General features: G+C 30.9%; 2 protein-coding genes across 3 annotated transcripts; both read right to left on the reverse strand.

Annotated features, from left to right (window-relative positions):
* Positions 1 to 67: 67 nt before the first annotated feature.
* On the reverse strand, positions 68 to 8,936 carry LOC122400811 (ATP-citrate synthase). Of its 2 annotated transcripts, none has more exons than XM_043402479.1 (11): positions 8,775 to 8,936; positions 4,482 to 4,836; positions 4,220 to 4,413; positions 3,830 to 4,140; positions 3,368 to 3,686; positions 2,843 to 3,275; positions 2,413 to 2,738; positions 1,787 to 2,306; positions 1,405 to 1,710; positions 905 to 1,322; positions 68 to 826 (listed from the first exon to the last, which is right to left on the reverse strand). In XM_043402479.1, the coding sequence occupies exons 2-11, from the start codon at positions 4,821 to 4,823 to the stop codon at positions 735 to 737; spliced, it is 3,261 nt and encodes a 1,086-aa protein (XP_043258414.1). In that variant the 5' UTR covers positions 4,824 to 4,836; positions 8,775 to 8,936; the 3' UTR covers positions 68 to 734. The 2 variants fall into 2 exon arrangements, with proteins under 2 accessions (XP_043258414.1, XP_043258413.1); XM_043402478.1 differs by lacking the exon at positions 8,775 to 8,936 and adding an exon at positions 6,396 to 6,531.
* Positions 8,937 to 9,958: 1,022 nt separating this feature from the next.
* LOC122400780 (serine/threonine-protein kinase 16) lies at positions 9,959 to 12,014 on the reverse strand. Its single transcript, XM_043402433.1, has 6 exons — positions 11,790 to 12,014; positions 11,271 to 11,505; positions 10,974 to 11,178; positions 10,736 to 10,890; positions 10,529 to 10,663; positions 9,959 to 10,446 (listed from the first exon to the last, which is right to left on the reverse strand). Exons 1-6 carry the CDS (start codon positions 11,897 to 11,899, stop codon positions 10,330 to 10,332), a joined length of 957 nt encoding a protein of 318 aa, XP_043258368.1. The 5' UTR covers positions 11,900 to 12,014; the 3' UTR covers positions 9,959 to 10,329.
* Between the last annotated feature and the right edge of the window lie 742 nt (positions 12,015 to 12,756).

Genomic DNA, 12,756 nt, shown 5'->3' on the forward strand with positions numbered 1-12,756 from the left:
ATCCACATATAACAGAATATTAAGTTTCAAGGTGTCGGTGAGACTGAATAAAAAGTTAAAATAATGCTTAAATATTAGACATATTTTATTATTTTGCATACTTCAGACGTAAATCATAAACTACTTTGTGCAAAAAATTGTTGTAGCATATACACATATATAATATGTACGTATTAGCACATTTTGTATACACACATATGTACCAGTATGCATGCATGCATAACTGGTACATGACTAAATGTATCTAACAGAAAGCTTTTGAAATAAAATAGTATTTATATTTTCAATAATCGGAATAGAATATATTTTGTGCTATCTTAGATAAATTACGCCTATAAAGACTAATATATTAGTACTGCACATTAGTTTGCAATTAATTGTAGAATCTTTCCGATTTGCGTCCCCCTTTTTGATTCAATCAAAAATGCTTTACGGAATGTTTCCTTTAATTATACGAATAACTTTTGCTATTTAACGTGTATTTCATTTTTTTATAAATTACTGTCGGCATAGAACCTTTGAACCGCGGTTTCATCGAATATAACTTCGATCCAAGACGGTGAATACATTTATAGTGTTCATACGATAACTCAAACATCTGTTCTAAAAATTTATCTATCCTTTACGGCTATGAGCAAGCACGTATGATATGACCATTAGAACTATCTAAACTTTAAATGAATTCGTAACATTTATTATGCGTTTACGACAGACAATGCAAATGGAAAATGAATTCAATTATATTGCTCCGGCAATACATAGGAAATGTCATCCCAAGGATGTCGGTACAGGCCTTGTTTCAATCTCTTTTGATCCATGTAATGACCTGCATTAACAAAACGTAGAATTATTGTTATTACTTGAGTACAATTTTGTATAAACTATCGAAAAGATGAATACTTACCAATGAAACCTATACTCCTACCAAGAACAAATAAACTATTTATAGCACCAATTTCGATGTATTCCTGCGCTTCTTCTCTAGTGAAACTCCCACTTTTCCTCAGCATGTCCACAAAAGCACAAGCAATAATGCCATCCACGTTAAGAATTAAATTAGGCTTCTTACTTGTAGTTATCTTTTCGACTTCTAATGCATATTCAACCAACGGTTTAGCAGGGAAATTCTCCATTACGAATTCTTTAATAAGCTTTACACGCATATCTGGATTGTTTATGGATTTGATACGGTGACCAATACCCATGATCAGTTTGCCTTTTTTACGCGTATTATTCACAAACTCTTGTGGATGTAACCCAGCATCGTAGGCTTCAGAAAACATACGAGCCGCTCCATCTAATGCTCCGCCGAAACGATCACCCTATTGTTCAAAGTTACATGAGATATTAATGCTAATTTCATAAGTATGGAAAAATATCGTGAAATCTGTTTGTTTTACTTACTATAGTTAAAAGGCCAGATACCAAAGAGCTAACTAAATCTTTACCAGCTCTTGCACAGACAATAGTGTTATGGGCTCCTGACACGGCGGGGCCGTGATCAGCCGTTAACATTAAAGACATCTCAAGGAATTTACAATACAAGATCGGCAGACATCGTTGAAACCACAACAATGAGACTACACCACCAATGCCTACATTTTGTTTAAAAACTTCGGTGACAGGCATTCCAGCATACAATAATTCTTGACCACGTTCGTCGCATATTGATGTCATGAATGAAGCTGGTTTCCGTATTAAACCGAGTTCCTACAAAAATTGATTTATTCATAATATTTATCAAGACACGTATAAAATTCTACTTGGTGATAATTAAATATATTACCCTAGCCCAACTGTAATCCATAGGAACGGTCGGTGGTGGAACTTCAGGTTCTGGAACGATCGTTCCTTCCTTTACGAGTTTTTCATAAACGTGCTGCATCAGATCTCCAAGAGTGTCAAAACTATCGGGAACGTAGGCACCAGCAGCTTTCAACGCAGCGTTCTTGGAAGAAGCTGTTTCCAAATTACTGTGGGCGATTGATCCAGCGTGACCAAATTGTACTTCAGAATTGAACATACTGGCACAGGTACCAATGCACCAAGCAATCAATGGCTTTGTAATCTTCTTTGATTTCAATGCTTGGCACACTTCGTATTCCTCCACACCACCTACTTCGCCAAGAAGAACTATGAGCTTTACTTCGGGATTTTCTTGATAGCGCATTATGTGATCCATAAACGTAGTTCCTGGATAACGATCTCCTCCAATCGCAACACCTTCCAACACTCCATTGGAAGCCTTGGAAATTATATTGTTTAATTCATTCGACATACCACCAGAACGAGAAACATATGCAACGCTAAAAAAATAAGATTATCTTAGTATCAAGATCGATATACCTTAATACAATGTAAGAAGGAAATATAGGATTTGTATTTTTTGTTATGGTAGATGACAAAAGTTACCTGCCAGGCCTATAAAGTTTACTGTGAAGAATATTGTCCATCATTCCGCCAGTATTACCAATCTTGAAACAGCCCGGTTTAAGACCTCCAACAGTAGCTGGACCAATAATCGTAACACCTCTTTCTTGTGCCATTAGAATTAGTTTTCTCGTCATATTTTCGGGTATGCCTTCGGCAATAATAGCAATCGTTCGAATTTGAGGGAACTGCAGCGCTTCAACTGTGCTTTCGTAAGCAGATCTTAAGGATGCAAATGTAACCATAACATCTGCATCTGTATGTTTAGTCGTAGCATCCTTCATTTGTTTGTAAACAGGGATGAGTATCTATTGCGTGTATTAAAAAGAAAAAAATTAAGATTTTTCATCATAATTAAAATAAAATAAAATATTTTATATGAATAAGAAAAATTGACAACTCTGTAAAGTACCTCTTTATGACCCCAGTAAAACTTTTGTTTGTGATCACCAGTGAAAGGGTATACAATAGCAGCAACAGATGGTTCAGATCTGCGACATACGAAGTCAAAGTCTAGCATACTTTGCACTGCTCTAGTTTGCATTCCCCAGATAATAGCTCTGGTTTTATTACTGAAAAGCTGCTTTTTTGACGATCCATCAACAGAGTCGCTTGTTTTTAATTTAGGTTGTTTGGTAGGCGAGCAAGATGCACTTTTTGAAGGTGCTGCAGGACCCACGTCTTGTCCCGAAGGCAATAAAAAGTTTGCGGTGGAAAATTCTTGAGCTTCAGGATCTGGAATCGGCTTTTTACCTAAAGCCATTGCACATATAGCCGTCATGTGGGTTTCCGGGCCGAATACATAAACAGGGATACCGAGTCTTCTACCAACTTCGCGGATAATTCTGAAATTAAAAACACAGAAATGCAATTATTTAATAATGTTCGTCGGATACATAAATTACTTTAAATTACTTTTTTTAAAATGCTTTTATACCTTAAACCTTCTTGATAATTTGGGCCTGCTCTTCTTACAAATATTTGTATTTTGTGTTCTACAAGTTTTGGCTGATACTCTTGTAGTGCCTTTACAATACCCTTAAAAGTTGCAGCTACATTCGTGAAATTAGCAATACCTCCGCCAATGATTAATACCTTTCCCTCTTCTCGTTTTTCTTTCGTCATTAAGCTCAAAATCGTTTTCGCGTAGTCATAAGTTTGCTGTTCACTGGGTGCACCAGAGTATTCACCATAATTTGCTAGTTCGTTTGTGGCGCCCAAGTCACAAATCGTATCTGAATATATTACAGATGCACCTGAAAAAATTTTTTACATAAAAAAAAATGCGTATGAATGCAATTAACCTTGCTAAAAAAAGGGAAACGATTTGACAATCACAATTTGGCTAGAATGAACCAGATTAATCACGTAAATGATACTGCTGTGCGCTTCTACTGACCACCGCCAGCAACCATAGTCCATATCCGACCAGCTGGATTAAGAAGAGTCAACTTCAAGCTAGCCCCAGATTTAGCATCCAAGTCAGCGATGTAGGCCTCTTCTGGATACGCATCCCGTCCAAATGGTGGTGGATAATCAATTTCTCCCCAGTCTGGTCTACATATGAAGTCCGCAGTTGTATCCAATTTAGCAGCAAGGTCAAGTATATAAATTCCATTGTCTGTCACCACCAATGGATTTATCTCCAAGTAAGTGAAATATAAATTAACGTAAAGTTTATAGAGAGACTCAATAAACTTAGCAATTGTTCTAGAAGCAAATAATCACACCATTATTCTTGAGGAACATTTTTAAAATAAACACAATAATTTCACTTTATAAGACTTACTCCTTTTTGTCATTTGCCACATGTACTAATAATTTTTCCATCAGCACAGATTGATCTGGTGCTTTTTCTCCAACAGATACTTCTAGTTTTAAAGCTTTTGCATCAACATCTCCAATATCAACGCCCCCTTCATGATGAAATAAAATAGTATCAGCTTTCCGGTGTGAATAGATACAAACGTAAGCTTCTTCTTCCTATAATTAAAAATATCATTGGTTTATTCTTTTTTTATTAACTCTCTATAGCAGCAACAAACATTTACCTGTTTATGAGGAACAAATGGTTCAATGATAAATGTTCTTAATTTTCCTGTTGTTTTTCCTATTAGCTGGTCCTTATTTATTCTCTCAGCTATCCATTGTTTCACTGTAGCCAAATCTGCGTTCACTTTAATTAGGCCAAGTTTTCCACGACGCTTGATTAACTGATCAGGCTTTACAACCAACTTTTCAGTTAGAAGCCACGGATTGGTGTTTACAACATCTGCCCAATTTGTCTGCTCTGTGATGGCCACAAATCGACATTTAACTGCATTTGTACCAAGAGGAAGTTTGCGATTAATGAGGTCTTTTCCAGTTGCTTCACGAATTGCTTTCGCAGACATCTTTTACCAGTTTCTAAAAGCAAATACGCAAACATTATTCATAAGTTAATAAGTATATTCATACCTTGTTATGCAGTCTCTTTTTATATGGCTTTTTGCTATAACAGCCTTCATTAATCCTAATATTAACAATTAATTATTTAATAAATGATAAAGGCCATTACAATGAAAAGCCATATAACGTAGTATGAGTATAGTAATTATTTTTTTCAAAAATATATAAAATCTTTCATTAAATATTATTTTCTGTTAATATTAATGAAACTTATTCAAAAATAATGAAAGTAATAAATCCATTATTAGTACAAAATTAAATTATCGAACACTATTCTTTAAATATATTTTTGGTTACATTTAATGTTTTACTATAAATAATAAAACATTATTTTTTATATGTTATGACTGATAACTGATCAGTGTTTAAAATATTTTATTTGTAAATTACATAATACACACAGAAAAGAAACGTGCACGTACATACAAGGTAAACGCGAATACCAACTTTAAAAGTTCTCAAGTCTAAAATGTTGAATGTTTCCAAGTAAAAGTTGGCCGACCGCATTCCAGCGTCGAACGGACAGAAGTTATCGAAATTAGTTTAAATATTTGATAATTCTTTCACAGACGAAGTAAATTTACTTTTCATTAATTTTATTCGATTTAACAAATATTAAACAATTTAAAGATTTCTCGAAATATGGAAAAGCTAATGAATTTCTTTTAATAGCATTAAAGTTTATAAAATCATGTAGGAAATTTTTGTTGGTTCTTTATTAAATTTTCCTAAACATTTTATGTTCACATATCATTTAAATCATATATGCATTTTTTCCAGCAGCAATAGATATGTGCATATATTGTACTATCATCGTGCATACAATCTGTAACGTATTAAAGTGTGAACGTAAGTAGTAATTACGTGTGCAGTTAAAATGCAAAATAATCTTTTAAATTACAATACAAAATTCTCATTGATAGGAAAATGCTTGGTAATAAACGATATAAAAAAAATATTACTACAGCTAAAACGTTCGAACGTTTGAATTAAGAATCGACTTTGCTCGATTTTTTTTAATTCTGCAACATTTAGAGCATTATAAGAACGATACAAACACTTCGAGGTATCCGTTGAATTCCAAAAAGAAATTTATTTGAAATGCAGTCACATCAATCGGTTGTCAGTTAAGAAACTAACATTAAAATTATAATTTAAATTAAGATTCATACGTGAGAGCTGCGTAATGACAGCCCCTCCTTAAACATTATAAGATTATATATCTAATAAAAAGATTTAAATTATTAAAAGTCGTATAACTTTTACATTAGTTGGAAAAAGAAATTTCGCATGGATTTATGACGAATACTTTCAACCAATAGTTCGTAGTTACTTATACAATCGTTTACGTCATTGTTTGATTTTTAAATATAGTTCTATGTACATAACTAGTTTTTAATAAATTCATGCAGTATAATTTTAATGGTACTCATGCATTTTTGTATATAAATAATTACTCAATCACAAAAGACTATGAACGAATGTACAAAACAGTAAATGAAAGCACATTCACTCACCGGAAACCTATAATGCTCAACGTTCGAATTAGCGGGTATAATAGAAGTCGACCTTAACCTTCTCGCGCTGTATTTTCTAACCTACGAGATTTTGAATAGAGAACACTGAAAAACGATCCGCCCCACACTGCCGCCGGCAGTTAACTGAACGTTCAAAGTGACATCGTGCGCATAAGTAAAGCCATACCACACGATATCTCGAAGATATCGTACGATTCTACCACTTTTTTTTCTCACGGTCGGTCGTATTAACCTATTTTCTTTTTTTTTCGTCATCACGCGCTGTACCGCTTATATTTCAAAGATTATAATGCAAAGATGTACTTCCTTTAAAATTTTTAGTTTTTAATTTTATAATTTCAATTCTTCGTTTACATTCCGATCATACTATTTTATAATATACACCTGTAATTTATCATAGAATGTATAGTTCAGTAATTAGTTAATCTTTACATTTTGTTTATATATAAATACTTTTGCATGAAAGGAATTTTTGTACTTAAATACAATATGTCGATATTCTTAACTTGTCTATAATGAAACTCGTAAGTTTCGACTTTCCAATAAAATATTTACACGTTTGATGTTACGCATCAGAGTCATGATTATGAAACGTAATGAAGTTTTATTAATGTATTTAATGTAATATTCATTAGGTACTCTAAACAGCGCAAGCAGTTTTATTAAAATTATTCTGGTACATGAATAGAATCATACAAGTCTAGAGGATCGTACGAGGATTAACAGAAGGTCACGTGACTGTAATGCGATCTGTGCTTACCACGTGGACAGATAGCAAAGGTTTTCAAGTTCTTATTATTATGCGATTTATTCATGATTTTAACATCGAATAAACTGTTACGTTGGATTAAATTTAAATAGACGTTCGTTGGGGAAATGTCAACTTATGAAAAAGTTGTTTAACCCTTGCACGACACCACGAGTAGAGAATATTCTAGATTCTAATGCAATCACTTTTTATGTAGTATCGTTAAGTTACACGTACTATTTGACGTGTTTTATCACATATAAACTCGTGAATATCATTAAATCATTTAAAATAATATTATCTCTAAACCGTTAAATTTATGGCATGTCATAGAACACGAATCTTAAGTCCTTTACTATGTATGTACATACAATTAATCGCAATAGAAAATTATTATTCTTTTAAGATTACTTAATGCTACTATACAAGCGGTACTTTCGTAATAATCATGATTCTCAAACACCATCAATTTAATACAGTGATTTTCAAAGTAATTAATATTAATTCAAATATCATATAATTTAATAGTTGCATTTAAAAACATAACGAAAGTTTTATAAATTATTCGTGAACACGATAGAGACTGACTTCGATTCAAGCAACAATTGTTTCGTGGAAGATCTTTGCTTATCTTTTCTCTTGTATCTTCTACATCCAAATGTAACCTTGACCTTTTTGAACAGTTAAAAAGAGTTAGATTTATACATTTAGTAATATGTCTGTGAAAACCAATTCAGAAATAAAAAAAATTACTGAATTCATTTATCCATTTCGTCAAATAATAAACTAAGATTAAATTTAAATTACATACTAAATTTCTCGTTTAAGAATTGCTAATAACATGTTTTATCGATATTTGACACGATTTCTAACCTAATAAAAAATAAATTCTTGAAAATAAATAATTGCCAACATGTTTCGTTGTTAAAAACGTTCTCGTGTTTTTTAACTCGTAATGCATATAGGTACATAAGGATCGAACGAAGTGGGATTTATTGCGTAAACGATTAGCATTTGCTATGTCACGACAGAGTTGTAAAATCTTCATGTATGAATTTTGTTTTCTGGTTCAATAAATGTCAAGAAAACAATGCAGAAACTCGACAGAGAATTAATTATTTATTCCGAGACCAAAATCGCGTAACAAATAAGTTGAATATAAATTTTTTACTGACAGATCAAAGGAAACGTGCAATTGACAATGTAATACTTTAAATATTATAATTACACATTGCTAAAGAAAAACTGATATGTCTGAATATCCACGTAAAACATATCTTGTCAACGATTAATGAAATTTTAACTGTTATAAATTGTGAAAATGATATTCTGGAATGAGGTTATATTTTCTAATCTTTAATCAATATAGATTCTTATTACATCGTTACAATTTATTTACTCATATAACTGACGATATTAGTAAATGATTGTTATGCTATCTTCGATATCAATTAATTAGTATGTACAATACAAAACTTGTATGATAAATTATTGATTAAACTTTTATTAAACATCAATAATATTTCCAATAGAAAATTTTTAAACAGATAAGGTTAGTTTGACATCGCAAGGTTCATGGAAATAAATAAACATAATGTAAAGTAACTTACAATTTACAGGTAAGATAGACGAATGTGAAAGTATAGTATTTTCTGAGAAGTCTTCACTGTCTGAGAGACTAGACAAGGAGTAGTCTACTTAAAAGCACAGGCACCTGAAAAAAACTACTTCACATTCTAAGCTTCAACGACGTTAACTGGTGTGAGGTATGGTTCGAAAATTATTGACGCGGTGTTGGAATTTAAATTATTGCACCCACTTTTATATAATTATCTTTCGGATAACAAAGTAAAAATTGTATGCAATAGGATCATGCCGGATTAATGTAAATTATTTTTAATCGTTCGTGAATTCAGTTTAAGCATTATAGGGCTGTTATGACGTATTCATGACGTGGCAGCAATACGTCATATCGTATGATTCTGATAACTGTATTTATGTACGTATCTACACATGAATTTTAGATTAACTATATACATAAAATTTTGTGCAAATTTAACGAATTAAATAAACACTGAAAATATATTTTTTAAATAAATCTTTGAAATTTGTTATACTATTTCTATAATTCGGAGGGTTCATTCATCGTTTTATCAAAATTTCGGGAAATCGAAATATTCTTCAAATACAATTAATTACTATTACTATTTTCTTTGGTTTTTCTCTGAGATACATATTTAATGACATATTTATACTTTTGAATTCTTAAAATAGACATTAATCATGCTACTGTAACCTTCTTCAAATATTAAATTTATTCTAACCACAGTTTCCATAGCACTTTGTAAGAAATTTTTGTATTTAATGCTACGATACAATACAAATCAAATTTACGAAGGATTTAATGGTACATATATATTTGTATAGAAAGGTAGGGAAGTTGTAAACGTATGAAGCACGAAAAACTTTATAATTTATAAAATATTTCGAAAATTGTCTTGCCTGTTTCTAGTAGCAATTAAAAAGATTGAATAAATTATATTACATACAAATATACTGTTGTAGAACAGTTTTAAACAAAAGAATGAAGTATATTATTTCATAATTCACATGTATGACTGAAATCTGTTAATGTTTATTGTTACTGTATGTACAAATATAAATAACCCATTACTCAGTACGTAAAATGTGCTTATTTCATGAAACAATACTTCTATGTAGATATAAAATGAACTGATAAAAAATAATACATATTTAGATCAATTAAGAAAGAAAGCTAGCTGATTATTATATTCTAGTGTCATACGACGGTAATATGTGTTAAAATATTTGATCATATTTATATTTCCAACAACATTATAAATGTGCTATAAATCTGAAATTCATATTGTTCAAAACAGTAATATCCACTTATTTAAGATATATTTTAATCTCATTGGTGAGAATTTTACTTTCTATAAGTTTGAAATGATATTTTGAAATAATGCAAATATTTCAAATTTTATTAGTAAAAAATTACTGCGTTATATTATTGCATTATAGTATCACGTTTTTCTTCTTTGCTGTGGACATTTTAAATTGGTATACACGATATAAGAAGTATCAAAAATCGTCTTTACATAAATTTTTGAATAATAAATATTCAAATTATTGCTCTTTGTATGATTATGCTCTGTTTTCCAACTTTGCAATAAGATCATGGACATTTTCTATAACACTGTATATATAAGGACGTTCCATTGGATTTACCTTTAACATTGATAAAATCAAATGTTGCATATCCTACAAAATTCAAAATTCAAATATCAGATCTAGAAGTTTTGATCGCACAAAACACATAATCAAGTATACACAATGACTTCACCTCATTGTAAGGAGCATTTTCTGGAAATGTAATATTTGCACTCATAACAGCCAAAGCAACACTATCTCCTCTTTCATATACAGCATCAAAAGGTGATTTAAAGTAACAGAGCGCATAGAGAATGCAGCCTAATGACTGAAATAATATAGTTTTAACGAAAATAGTATTACACAAAAGCATGTTTCAAGAATTCTATCAATATTTTACCCAAATATCTGTTCGTTCATCAACCATACAATAACTTTCAACGTTAAATAATTCTGGTGCTCTATATGGCATTGAACATCTTTCTGCTGCTAAATCTTGCAGCGTTTGTGCTGCTTGTGACCCACATACTTTAATTCTGGCTGGCGCTACAGAACCTACAAAAATCCATGTTCATTTATTAATGATCAACACAATAGGATTCAGATATTTATTTTCTATAGTAACCAAAATGTTGCACCTAAATCCATTATGATAGGTGTACTACCATCGCCAAGAACTATATTTGCAGTCTTTAGGTCTCTGTGAGCTAAAGGATCTGGTTTTGCTTCATGGAAAGCTTTTACACCTTCGCATATTTGTAAAAAAATATTTAAAATATCCAACGCACTCATATAATCATTGTTTTTAGCGCGTCTTTCTAATTCATTTGCGAGTGTGCCTTTCTAAAACCAGAAAATACTTTTTAATTTAGATAATATAAATTTTTAATTATCATTCACATTTAGGTTGCTTCAATTTAAGGTATAAAACTTACATGATAATATGGTAAAACAATTAACGCTTCGCTGGTTGCATTAATGACAGGGTCTGCTGTTCCTTTATATGTAGAATCAATACATTCTATTACATTCGGATGTTTCACAAGATTGTGATATTCTATTTCTTTTGCTGCTAATCTCTGATCTTCTAATCCATGGCAAATTATCTTTTTAATTGCATATTTTTTGTGTGTGATCGCATCTTCAGCTAGAAGTACAGTGCTGAATCCACTAAAATTGAAATTAATTTAAATAGAAAGCAAAATGAATTCATTGCACTCAAGGGACTTAACTTTCTTTTAACATGAATTATTTTTAAGTAGAATTTAAAAACATTATTATTAACTTTTTGTACAAAATAAACAAACTAGGTTAAATGAAATTAAAGTAAAATTATTTCATTAATAAAAGGGAAGACATAATGTAGATACCAAAATAAATGTCGATTTACGAAGTTTAAACGTAAACAAAAGTATTACAGTAACTTATACAAATTTCTTTTATATTAAACTTGCCCTTCTCCAAGATGTTCACGAACTGTATAATTTCTTGAATTTATCGTAATGGTTTCTTTAGAGCATATACAGCCCATTTTTAAAATTAAACTTAAACCGAGGCTGTTCATTTTGTGCCGTACATAGTAAAAGAATTGGATTAATGATACACCTGATACGTCTTTATTGGCGGGCAAACATTTTGACACACGTCACATATGCTACCATGAGGCAGTGTGATGTGATCAAATTTGGCATAATTGAGTCATGAGGTTCAGATTAAGTTAGATATTCGGTTATCAGCTGTTTGCAAACAATATTGGTGGTCATGTTATCCAAATTGTTTAAATCAAATATTTGCAGAAAATTTGTGCGTGGAAAAAATTGTCCTAACAGATGATATTAAATTACTTTAAATTATTTTCTCCAGACAAGTTACATAATAACACTGTAAGGTCCAAAACACTTTAAAATGTTTAAGAAATCGAATTTGAGATGAACAAATTGTACTCGTAATCTTTCAATATGGGTAAAGAAGATGCTTTCAAAGTAATATTTTCACTTTTGCTTAGTAATTTTTTCTTCTTAAATCAATTTCAATAATTAGGAATTTATAGTATATTTTTCGAAACATTGTTAGAAGTATATAATGTTTTAGCAAATACATCAAATTTACGAAATTATAAATATTATTATATAAATGTTAATACAAATATCAGTTGTTATATATAATAATGAATCTTAAGAAATTTATATGTCTATATAATATAATCATTATCATTTAATTATTTATATTACTAGGCAGTGTACATTCTTGTATGGATATTCATTGCAAGTTATTATTTTTGGGGTGCACGAGAGGTAACTGTAAGAGATCCTATTGATGAATCAGGTTGGGTACCAGACGGGGCATTTGCAAATAAAATTCAAACTTCGGATGTGCAACAAGCGGAAGATCCGTATGTGGAATAAAACTCTAAAATTCAGT

This window comes from Colletes gigas, unplaced genomic scaffold, assembly GCF_013123115.1.
Source record: "Colletes gigas isolate AHSC1104 unplaced genomic scaffold, ASM1312311v1 Colletes_gigas_Sc00020, whole genome shotgun sequence".
Classification (NCBI taxonomy): domain Eukaryota; kingdom Metazoa; phylum Arthropoda; class Insecta; order Hymenoptera; family Colletidae; genus Colletes; species Colletes gigas.

Bases quoted from the DNA above. Each gene is read 5' to 3' on its own strand.
- LOC122400811 (XM_043402479.1), bottom strand. From the start codon at position 4,823: ATGTCTGCGAAAGCAATTCGTGAAGCAACTGGAAAAGACCTCATTAAT. The intron at 2,307-2,412 runs GTAACTTTTGTC...TTATTTTTTTAG, and splicing joins AAACTTTATAGGCCTGGCAG to CGTTGCATATGTTTCTCGTT. The intron at 827-904 runs GTAAGTATTCAT...TTGTTAATGCAG, and splicing joins TAGGAGTATAGGTTTCATTG to GTCATTACATGGATCAAAAG.
- LOC122400780 (XM_043402433.1), bottom strand. From the start codon at position 11,899: ATGAACAGCCTCGGTTTAAGTTTAATTTTAAAAATGGGCTGTATATGC. The intron at 10,891-10,973 runs GTGCAACATTTT...GGATTTTTGTAG, and splicing joins ACCTATCATAATGGATTTAG to GTTCTGTAGCGCCAGCCAGA. The intron at 10,664-10,735 runs GTAAAATATTGA...ATATTATTTCAG, and splicing joins ATGAACGAACAGATATTTGG to TCATTAGGCTGCATTCTCTA.